Source organism: Vipera berus (genome assembly GCF_964194415.1).
Source record: "Vipera berus genome assembly, chromosome: 3".
NCBI classification, from domain to species: domain Eukaryota; kingdom Metazoa; phylum Chordata; class Lepidosauria; order Squamata; family Viperidae; genus Vipera; species Vipera berus.
Genome location: NC_138204.1, coordinates 81,041,094 through 81,053,305, shown reverse-complemented (window position 1 = coordinate 81,053,305; position 12,212 = coordinate 81,041,094). Strand labels below are relative to the sequence as shown.

The 12,212-nt window shown below is 38.3% G+C and overlaps 1 protein-coding gene across 1 annotated transcript in view; it reads left to right on the top strand.

Annotated features, from left to right (window-relative positions):
* The window catches only part of COL24A1 (collagen type XXIV alpha 1 chain), a gene marked incomplete at its 5' end in the record, with an annotated part of 153,334 nt that overhangs the window by 110,413 nt on the left and 30,709 nt on the right, over nt 1–12,212 (top strand). Inside the window, 8 exons of the mRNA XM_081325373.1 lie at nt 3,239–3,292; nt 5,145–5,252; nt 6,254–6,307; nt 7,764–7,817; nt 9,843–9,899; nt 10,992–11,045; nt 11,936–11,989; nt 12,114–12,167. Coding sequence (XP_081181499.1) covers nt 3,239–3,292; nt 5,145–5,252; nt 6,254–6,307; nt 7,764–7,817; nt 9,843–9,899; nt 10,992–11,045; nt 11,936–11,989; nt 12,114–12,167 — 489 coding nt within the window. The remainder of the gene's footprint in view (nt 1–3,238; nt 3,293–5,144; nt 5,253–6,253; nt 6,308–7,763; nt 7,818–9,842; nt 9,900–10,991; nt 11,046–11,935; nt 11,990–12,113; nt 12,168–12,212) is intronic.

The following is a 12,212-nucleotide window of genomic DNA, read 5'->3' as shown; positions in this document are numbered from 1 at the left end:
CTGTCTACAAACTGTATCAACTATTGGACCTTTCTAATTTTTGTGAAATATTATTGATTGGTTCATTGGTTTAAAACATTTATATCTCACCCTTAAGACGAAAGGCTGTCAGGGAATAATTAAAAACCAGACAGAGGATGTGTGGAAAATAAAAAACATAGTAAGAGAGGGAACAATTCTTTTTTCAAAAATGCTTCTTTTAAAATCAAATATGAACAGGAGTGATATGAGAAAAGATGTATACGCAAACACACACATTATAATGGATCAGTTCTTACAATTATGTGCAAGACACCTGCACCCCCAACTATCTAAGATAATTAATTTTCAAAATAAAACTTTCCATAATAAAGAATATGGTTGGTTTAAGGAGTCATTTTTATCCATGAAGATTGTCTCTTTGATTTGTCTTTTGGTATTAGTTTCTCAGAGCTGGTCCATACTATCCCACTATTTCCCACATAGTGTTGTGTTATAAACATAATGTGGTATAAAAATTATAGCTTGGAAACAGGTTTAAGTCCATTCTTAAGTCCATGGAAGTCATGAGTGTCTTTGGGCCAGTTGCTGTTTCTTCCTAATCTGGAGGAAAGCCAGGGTATAACAAATAAATAGATTTAGGGTCAAATTAAATGAAACACTAGTTAAACAATTGAAATGGTTATCAGTGGCTTAAAAATGTTGGAATTGTTGGATGAGGAGACAACCTAGATGTAGATTCAAATAGTACGTAACTTGTGCTGGAGCTTTCAGTACAGATAGTCCTTAGCTTATGACCATGTTAACAAATGTTTGAAGTTATGATGGAAACCCCCTCCCCAATAAAAGCATTAACAACTAGGACAGTGATGGTGAACCTTTTAGAGACCGAGTGCCCAAAAACCAGCCCCCCTCAGCTTCATAGGTGCCATAGGTTTGCCACCATTGAACTAGGATTTGAAGTTCTGATGGTTGCTCTCTCCCCCCCATGTCACATGATTGAATTTTGTGTGGTCGGCAACCAGCCTGCATTTACTGTTGTTTGTAGCATATGTTTTTTTTACCAGCATTTACTTCGTGTTTCCAACAAAAGCTGTCCATTGCAACACTCACCTAATGACCCCCACATTCACTTAACAACCGCCACATTCTTTTAACAACTGTTGCAAAAAATGTTTTAAAATCGGGTCGGTCATGTGGATGCCTTGATTTACGATCATCATGAGCTACAACAGAAATTCCAGGTTCTATTAGTTTCATAAGTCAGGAACTATCTATATATGACTTATGTTGTTGTTTGCTTACATTTGGAGACAAAGCAATTGAATGGGACCACTGTGTGTTTTCCCCCTCCCACATACTTAACAAGACAAAGTTGTAACCCAGGAAACAATCCTGTATTTTCCATTTGATTTTTAACAACCATCTGATTTGTAACTGTTGAAGTGGTACCTCATCTAATTTGTCAGTAAATTTGGCTGGTATCTCAGGACATGACACAGTTTAATAAAAACCAGAAACATTCTGCTGTGCTTGCTTTGAATAAACTATTTTAGAGAAAAACTAAAAAAAAAACCAGCTTATCCAGCTGCATACTTTTGTTTGTTTATTTATTTATTGTAGCAAGGAAGCTCAATAGCAGAGTTTTCTTGCGAAGCAACTATCAACTCTAATGCAGACATTAACATTTTTTATTATTATTGTTTGCTGCAGTATTTGTTTTTTGTAACATGGCAGTCATCAGTTTCTATCTGATACAAAATTAGGTATGGTCATGAAAATCTGGTAGTGTGGGTGAGAAATGGAATAAAGTTTGAATTGCATGTTATTGTAAAATCATCAACGTAGCTTTAAAAAATCCCATAGACAAAATATGAGATTTTTGGTCCTTCTTTTACTATGTTCCCTGCCGTATGGTTGGGAAAGGGCAGGCAATTATGAATATATTTATCTAGGAAGTATGGATCCAGTTTTAGGCGTAATTGTTTGGCATTGAGGAAGATCAGTTTTGTTGGATTCTTGGAAATGCAGAAAGACAATAGCCATCTGCTGCTTCAAAGACTACTTTGTATTGTTTCAGTGGGAAAGATAAGTAAATCAATCTGGTATCTGTGTACATGTGTGCGCATGGGTTTAAAAATATTCTTCATCTACCCAACTATAAATAATCAGTCAGAATAAAAATAACTAAAACTCCAGCTTTGAAAAGGCATCTAAACAGTCAGGATAAAAAGAAATGTTTCTAAACCTTTCCAAGCACTGCTTCAGCACTAGATAGTAAAGGTGGGGCCAAAGGTGAACTGAGTGGAATTGGTGCTACTGCAAATAATTTGGACAGAGTTGCATAGGACTTTATAACCCACAGTAAGTGGGTTGAGCCTAGAAAACTGAGCCTAGAAAACTTTCAATACAGAGATGATGCAACACTTTCTGAAGCACTGCTCACCACCGATTCTACTTTCCAAATTATCTTCAAGGGAACTCCACCAAAAGTGGCTCAATCACCAAGACTAGGTCTCTTTGTTTTAGCCATGGACGCATTTGGCTTATCGGTAAAAGATAAGCTTCTCTCACACCAGCGTCTTGGAGGCCTCCCAAGATATGAACCTGATCTATTAGAACAAGAGTTGCCCCATTCAGATAAATGATATCTCCCAAATCCAGCAAACCACTCGGCTGAATGAGTAATAGCTCCATGTTTTCAGATTCATATTGTTTTCCCTCACCTAGTCCTTTACAGCCCAGGAACATGAAGAAAATGGTAAGTGGACAGTTTCTGGCAGCCTGGAAAGAAAGGGGATTTTCTGGGCCCTTTCCAGTCAGGATTCTAGCTGAGTTAATATACTGATACTGCATTTTTGCACTTATCGACAATTCTGAAAGACTTAAGAGAAGGTTGATGCATCCATCCCTGCCCTTCTAAGATCTCTCATTAGCTTTTGATACCATCGACCATGATAACCTTCTAGACTGGCTTTGGGTGCTTGGAATGGGCAGCGCTGTCCTGCAGTGGTTGTTGCCTTTTTTCTGAGACTCCTTCCAGTTTGTGTGGGTGGGGGAAATACCTCTTTTGTTGGGGGGGGGGGTGTTTCAAGACTCAACACTCTCACCACTCCTATTTAATATATACACAAAACTGCTGGATAAAGTTATTCATGGAAAACCTGACAAGACCAGGTGAGTAGAATTTATAACTCTTCATCTTTAAATCTACAAATGTGGACCCAGATTTATCTCTCTTTATGTTAACTACTTGTAGGGTCCTGAGGGAACTCAAGGAAGTCCAGGTCAAAGGGGTCGTTCAGGAAAAAAGGTAAGTGGTCTTCCTTTTTTATCTTGAATTTGGACAGAAAACAAAATTATTTTTCATTAAGGATTCAATATTAATAAAATACTACTCTTTTTAATAATAGAGTGGCTTGGTGGCCTAGTGGTGAAGACACTCACCTCCCATTCCAAAGGTTGAGAATTCAATTTTAGGTAGTGGCGGAGGCTTCTCTTTCAGGGTGCAGAGATCCTTCTAAGAATTCCAGGTAGGCATCAGGAAAGACATCCGATCAGTAAACACTCAGCTCCATACTGTTGCTCCAATTCTACCCTTAAGGGATTAATTAAGGGATTACAGGATTGTAAAAAGAAAAAAGTCCTAGTTTTAAGAATAGATTTTTTTTCTGTTTTACAACCCTGTAATCCCTTAATTTGAAGCATGTGAATGGAGCTGAGCATTTACTGTCCAGATGCCCTTCCTGATGCCTACATGGAGTGCACAGCAGATATTTTCTCTTTGCGCCCTGAAAGAAAACTATCTGCTACTACCTAGGTTTGAACTCTCAACCTTCTGAGTGGGAGGCAGGCGTCTTCACCACTAGGCCACCCCGTTGCTCAATTTTAAGAATAGAATAACAAATATTTTTTGTTATTACAGATAGTACTTGACTTATGCTGTTCTTTTAACAACAGTTGAAAATTAACGATGGCCTCATAAAGGGTCATCAAAGCACTTCTGATCATTGCAAAACATTGCATCAATACCCACCCACCCCCACTGACCAAGTGATTGTGATCTGGATGCTTGAAAACCTGTTCTCGATTATGACTAGTCAAGCACCTTGCAATCGTGTTGTCAACGCGGCTAACATCATTCATCATTTGTAGTCTTCTCTGCTGGCTTCCATAGAAAGTCAATAGGAAGTTGATAAGGAAGAGTGTAAGCTCTGTTGCTGCTGCCAAGAACACTCCTTCTCATCTCTGGGAATTGGAGGAAAGAACTGCCTGCTGAAGGTTTTCAGCTCCTTGCCTGCTTGTGTGGAGCTGAAATCTTCTTGCTTGCTTGCACAGAGCTGAAATCTTGCCTGCCTGCTTGCACATGAAGGATTTTCAGTTTCTGAGTGGAAACACTTGTGCACGGCTTGCATCATGCCTCCCAGGGCCTACCCCACCGCCTTAAGGCACCCAACGCTCTTTACCTGGTTCTCTGTGCACTTAATAACTGTTCTGTACCAGCCTGCTACCGGCCCTGCAGAAAAGGCAGGGACAACCCCTTTACAAACGGCAAGAGGCTGGAACCAAGCCTGCCAAATTTATTAACATAAAACAGAGCAAAACAAGACACGAACCATGAAACAGGAGCTATGAAACAGGAACTATTCAAGCGGTTGCCTTCAGCAAACCAGCCCTCCCACGCATTCCCCTTTTATACAGTTCAGGGCGTGGCTTCTCTCTGCCTCCTTCCGAGGTGCCCCATTGCCTTCCTCTGTTTACTCCTGATTGACTGCCTCCTGCGTCGGGCGTCCTTGAACAGGGCCAGCTGTGGGTCATCTTCATCCACGCTGTCAGGCTCACACAGCTGGGTCTCTGTCGTGACCAGGTGGGAGGGGCCTGGTTGGGGGCTCTCATCAGCAAGCTCTCCAACCCCCTCAGCAAGCTCTTCAACACCCCCCTCCTCCTCTGAGTCGTCCGACCCAACTGCCGAACCCACAGGCTGACCCTGAATCACAACAATAACCCACAAGATCACCCACAACCTTAAGTGCCAAGATTGCAGTCATTGAGCAAACCAGTCATGTGATGTCCCACTTGCTGGATTCATAGCAACTATTTATACCTATATTGGCTTTCCAATGTGATTTTCAATTGGTGTAATGTTTTATTCTCCGCCCAAATAGGGGGAAAAGGGTCAACATGGTTTCCCAGGAGAAATCGGAGCTACGGGTGAACCTGGCAAGCTTGGGGAAATTGGACCAAAGGGTTCAAGAGGAACTAGAGGACCAGTGGTTGGTATAGTATTAATTTAATCCTCTGTAGTTTTATATGAACTTTGATGCAGGTGAAGAGCCTATTTAAAGCTGATTGGTTTGTCTGGATTTGTGAATTGTCTAAAATTCACAGCATCCATAATAAATCATCATACAGAGTTAACAGGTTAACCCTGTCAATCACCTTTTATGATATGTAGACAAAAGGAGTGAGAATGTTGAGTAACTTATTTTTAAGTAACAGTTCTCATATTATTATATAGAAGCTATTTTCAAAATCTGTACTGTTATCGGTATGTTTTTGCCGAGAAGCAGCATTTACATTTTCAGTTTTCATACCCCATAGAAAATATGGGTTCACTTAATAGCCACAATATTCACTTAATCACTGTGGATTTAAGGACTGTGGTGATTCGCTTAATGCCTGCTACAAAGAAAAAGATCATAAAATCAGGTTGGTCACGTATTGACCTGCTTTATGACAGTCATGATCATAATGGGAAGGTTCCGTTATGGTCATGTCATATCAGAATTATTTTTCACAGGTACACTGAAATGACATATTTAAAGGCAGACATATATTTTACTGGGCTACTTTACTACATGTGCTTCATTTATGGTTATATATCAGCATTGTTTATATCTGAAATGTTGTATCCGGAAATTGAATGTTTGTGTTCTATAGCACATTTTTTATATGTTTGCATTATTTTATGTACTTTTTAAGAGACAAGATCAATCAGATTTCCACCTTGTATTTTTTATAATTTGACTCAGTTATATTTATTTACCATATTACAAGTCTGTTTTGTATTACTTTTTTTAAAAAGTATTCTTATGGTTTTAACCAGAATTAAGCTTATTTCAAATATATTAATTGCAGTAGGTAATTTGCTTAACTCTCTCTATTTCCATGCTTTGTGAATATTTCCAATTAGAAGTACTATGTGAACTGATAGCTTAGCTAATGAAATTATTACAGTATTAAAATCTGTTAATTGCTACTTCTCCTTGTACAGGGACATTTAGGAGCAATGGGATCAGCAGGAAAACCAGGAATTCCAGGTTATAGGGTATGATACATTTCTGAAATGTTTTTCATGGGCCTATCCATTAATTTTATGATTGTTATGTAATGAATGAAAGCAAATATACTTATCCCAGGATAATGTCGCAAGGTCCAATCTGGGTCTGTCAGCGGGACTAGACTTCCAAGTTTTCGGACTTGTGCTGGAGCCCATCTTCAGGGAATTTCTTTCTATTGCAATATATGCTTTGGGTTATTCTGTGAGTCGTATTTATGTGGTACCTTCTTGTAGGTTGATTGATGTGTTGATGGCCAGCAATTGGCTATTGTTTATTGATTCCATATTTTTTAATATGGCCATTACTTTTTAAAAGCATCTTTGGCTTTCTACAGTTATAACTGTATCCATTTGAAAACAGCTTTGGAAATCATAGATCGTACAATTTTTCAGAATATTTCTCAGAAATGTTTAGATTTTTTTAAACCGTTATCAGCATCGGCAAGGGAACTAGATTTGGCAGGCCCTAGATGATGGGGCTTTTCTGCTGTGGCATCCATCCTGTGGAATTTCTCTCCACTGAGGTGGGGGTGGCCTTATTTATTCCGAGCTTCCAAAAATCGAGTCCTGGTTAGGCCAGCAGGCCTGGGATCTTCAAGGAATGGATGAACTAGTTAGGTGTCTCCATAATTATTAACATCCTTTTTTCTGCTATTCTTGCTGTTTTTATAGTCCTTTTTACGCTTTTAATTTTTTAATAATTATGATGGTTTATGCATTTATTGACTGTTTAGTTCTGTTATACACTCCCCAAAGTCCCTTGTGTCATGGCTGCAGCCATTTTTCCTACTCATTTTTGGTTGACATCTAGAATGGAGGAAGGGGGATTTACCAGATGCTTCGCTAGTCTAAATGAACTTTTATCCCATGGGAATCAAGGTCATTGGCTGCTCCCGAGACTGCAGGCTGGGCGTTTTGTGAAAAGCCTGCCAAGAAGATGTATTGGGGAACATAGTTGCTTGCATAGCCTTAGGGGTGGGATTTCTTAGCTTTGTATTGGGGAATTGTTAAGTGTGTCTTCAGACTTGGTTTTACTTTGGATGTGCTGATATTTTGTAACTAATAAACATGTTCTTTGAGGAATTTGCAAAGGGGTTTTGCTTTATTTGTCTCTGTCTGTCAGAACCTTGACAGCTTGTTTGGTGAGATAGGTGGCTATATAAATTGGATAAGTAAATAGATAAATATAACAATTAAACATCAGTAATTTTATGCCAATTGCTCAATTTCCATCAGCCTTGACAAAATCTGTCCCGGTAGATTTATTATTATTATTATTATTTATTATTATTATTATTTATTATTTAATTATCTATTAAATTTATTTGCCTCCCATCTCACCACAAGGTGACTCTGATTATACAAAGCATGATTTTTTTTATCACTCTATGTTACTTGTGTTTTTTTTTAACTGCAGATATTGCATGACACATATTTTTCTTAGGGTCACCAAGGTCCGCCAGGAGCACTTGGCCCTCCAGGACCCAAAGGAGAGAAAGTAAGGAGATGAAATTATTGTATTTATTGACAAATTTCTGCTGGCTAGCAACCATAAAAGTTCACAGATTTTGTCTGCATGTTGCATGAGCTTTAATTTTTCTCATTTCATTAAAAACATAAACTGAAGAAATTGATAAATTTAATCATTTAATCATCTACTACAGCAGATATCATAGCACTGGAAGTCTAAAGCTATCACTTTATATGCTTAGTAGCTACTGTCCATGCAAACCTAGTGGAGTCTTAGCAGGGTGTACAATTGCAGGTTGAATAGATTGTTGATTATTTGTCAGAGACTGGACAAGTCCCTGCAGGATTTTTCAGAAATGATTTGCCATTGACTCCTTTTCTGAGAGAAAGTGACTGGCGCAAGGTCACCTATCTGGCTCCATGCCCAAGGCAGGACTAGAACTCAAGGTTTCTCGGTTTCTAGCCTAATGCCTTAACCACTACATCAAACTGGCTCTATAAATCAGAAACATAGTACCTTATAACAGTTCACTTATCTTTAATTTAGACCATATTGCGCTCACAAGGTAGTATTTAGAAAATTCCATTAGATACATGATATAAAGAGCCTTGGTGGAGCAGTGGGCTAATGCCTCCTTAAGTAACACCAGCTGCCTGCAATTAGTGCAGGTTCAAGTCCCACCAGGCTCAAGGTTGACTCAGCCTTCCATCCTTCCGAGGTAGGTAAAATGAGGACCCAGATTGTTGGGGGCAATAAGCTGACTTTGTAATAATTCCGCTGGGGGGGGGGCGAAAGCCCTAATAATAAGCAGGCATATACATAGAATGAAGGCTATTGCTAAGCAAATTGATTTGTGCTTAGAGTGTAAACCGCCCTGAGTCTTCGGAGAAGGGCGGGATATAAATGGGATTAAAGTAAAGTAAAAAACTTCACACACTTTACATAACTTCCTCCTTGAATTGAAGAGCTCCTATGAATGAAGAGCAACAACAATAACATATAAATTAAAATAAAAATTGTCTTAAGAATTCTCTGAAAGGCAGAGAATTTTGTAGAGTAAGAATTTGTGACCAATTTTGTAATACCTATCATCCTGACATCTGCTTCAATTACCAGTTCATACGGTTTCTAAATTTGATTACTGGGAACTATCTTTCATATTGTTCCCAGTAATCTTCAGATACTCTGGTCCGAATAATTTAATTTTAAAGGCCCAAATCTTTTAAAATTGATCCTGGTGTTTCCATTCCAGATTGTTTATCTTCTGCAAATTTCGATCACCCTGCTTGCTGGCATAGTATTTCCAAGTTGCATATGGAACTCCTACCTTTTTAAAAACTTCATAAATTTCTGTGGATCTTTGATAAAATTTCCACATTAAAAGAGAACATATAACTTCAAAGAATGTGGCTTTTTGAAAGGGTGTACCTATAAATTTACCTTCTCACATTGACATTAATGATAACGTAGCTTTACTTGGAAAACATATGGAATTCTCAACCAAAAGCCTGATTTTTCTGCTTACAAAGATTTAGTATTGCAGACTCAAAGCTAGCATTTAGCTAACTAAAGCAGCTGTTGCTGAAAATGTTTTTATCTGTTGTAGAAAACAATTATGACTTTACAAAATACATTTAATCAATGATAAAAAACAGCTGTAACTTTTTTATTAATATCATAAATAGGTCTTTTCTATATCAAAGAATTTTAAAAATTATTTTAAGAATTTAAAAATTAGAACATGTATATTCTATGCTATTGAGAGTAAGTTTCATCAATATTAATGGGATTTACGTTCAAATAAAGACACACATAATTGTATTGCAGGTAACTGAATGTGTTACTTCATAGTTCTTTAAAAAAAGAGTTATGAAACCATTATTTTTCAGACTGCTGTCACAAACTCAATCCATTATATAAACTGAACAATATTTTGTGTTAGTATGTATGTGACACAGATATGCTAAAGAAGCAAAGTATGTATAATTTATGTATTTTACAAAAAAAATAGATTTCATGACCAATAAACAATTGGTTTTATTTTCTTTGTAGGGTTACCCTGGGGAAGACAGCTCAATGCTAGGACCACCTGGGCCCCTAGGTGAACCAGTAGGTCTTTCTTTAGCCAGAAAATTACAGTCAACATTGTATAAACAGATGCAATTTCTTTTAAAATATGCATGTGCATGGTTGCATGTGTACCACACCCTATTGATACAGCCCATGGTTCTTAGACTGTGGGTTAGAGGTTAGTAGCAATATTAGTTATGCACTGTGTTGATCTGCACTACAAATAATAAAGGAACACACTTGAGGAGATAGGAGCTATCTGACTGATAAAGGAACTAGTAAATGCATGGATGGATTTAACTAATCCATTAAAGGATCTGGCCACCCATTTGTATGCAGATAATATTACGCGGTGGCTCTGGATTAGGACGCTGAGCTTGTTGATCAGAAGGTTGGCAGTTTGGCAGGTTGAATCCCGAGTGCCGCGTAACAGAGTGAGCGCCTGTTACTCGTCCCAGCTTCTGCCAACCTAGCAGTTCGAAAGCACATAAAAATGCAAGTAAAAAAATAGGGACCACTACGGTGGGAAGGTAACAGCGTTCCGTGCGCCTTTGGTGTCCAGTCATGCCGGCCACATGATCACGGAGACGTCCTCGGACAAGCGCTGGCTCTTCGGCTTTGAAACGGAGATGAGCACCGGCCCCTAGAGTCGGAAACGACTAGCACGCATGTGCGGGGGAACCTTTACCTTTACCTTAATATTACGCTGCATATAAGGATGTTAAGACAGTAGGAATATATCGTGTGAAATAATGTGGCTCACTTTAGTTGATTTAACGTTCTACATAAATCCAAATTATTAGGAGTGCTCATTTCCTTAAACTCTCTAGCCCCTACTGTAAAATCTAATTTTCAGTTTGAAATGTTTAAGTTTGAGCAAGAATGATTCAAAAGCTAAGCATTTTTAGACAGCACTTTAACTCCTGTGGTTATATATTCTTTCAGCTCTGTAGAACTAATAACAAATTAAATTTCAGTGATGCTTTGCAGTGTTTTGGAATTTGCTAACATCTTGTTTTTCTTTCCTTTCCCCCCCAGAGATATGCTATTTTGTAAAAAAAAAACAAAACCGCAGTAACTATTTCAAATGAAATTTTAAACAGTCTGGATTCTTTATGGTTATTTCTCTAGGGTCCTACTGGTGAACGGGGAGAGAGAGGAGAACCTGGTGACATAGGTTACATGGTAAAACCTATTTTGGTATCTATATGCATGTTACTTGTAGCGAACGTACCGCAACATGACTCCGTCTTACACTTATTTGAATACCTCTTAAAAATATATCCAGGACCAGCATTGATTATTTTAAAAAATAATCGTACATAAAAACTAAACCCTAAACAGAATTCAGGATCAATTTATCAAAATGAACACTTGGAAACTAAATAAAAAGATTTGGGACCCTGGGAAATAAATAAAGTTAAAGCTTCTTTGTTCTTCTTTTGATAGCCAATATCATATTCATGTTAGCGTCCTACAGAACCTGGATTACAAAAAGGCCTGGAGTTCACATCACCCTCACAGTAAAAGAGGGGAGAGCATATGCCGCAAAGTGGGCTCCATCCATTTAATAAAAGCAGCAAGATCTTGCAGATATCACAAGGCATCTAGAACAGAGGTCCCCAACCTTTTGGGCACCACGGACCGGTTCCGTGGAGAAAGGTTTTTTTTCCAGGGAACGGAGAGTGTGTGGCTTTTGTGTGCTGCCTGAATCCCATGGATGGGGCTTTGATTGTGTGGACCGGTTGCTGGCATGCCATACCGGTCCACAGACCCAGGGTTAGGGACCCCTGATCTAGAAGAATAGATTTTAGACTTATCAACAAGCAAAATGGCATACAAGATTTTAAAGAATATATTTGTATTTGTAATAACACCCACTTTGAATGGCATTGTTTGCCTTTTGCTTACTTCTGCCTCCCTCCTCTTCCAACATAGATATATCTGAAATGAGATGCTGCTTCCCTACACCATAGTAACATCAGTTAATTAAATCATGACTTAGCATTTTAGAATTTACACTTTTGAAAGAAATGGAAACTTCCTTCTTCAAGAATAGGTTCTTTTGTTTCTAGGGTCACCCCGGACTCCCAGGACTTAGAGGTGCTATTGGACAACAAGGGCCACCCGTAAGTCTCTAGTACGGTACATTGTAATTGTGCATTTTTTTTCCAAAATAACATGTAGAAAATCTTCATTTATTCTCAGTTTTGATATCATACAAACATTATCTACATTACTGTTTTCCCAAAGGGTGAACCAGGCGAACAGGGAGAGCAAGGACTAAAAGGAGAAAGAGGATCTCGAGTAAGTAGAAAGTGGGAAACTTTAGGGAAAACATTCAAAACGAAG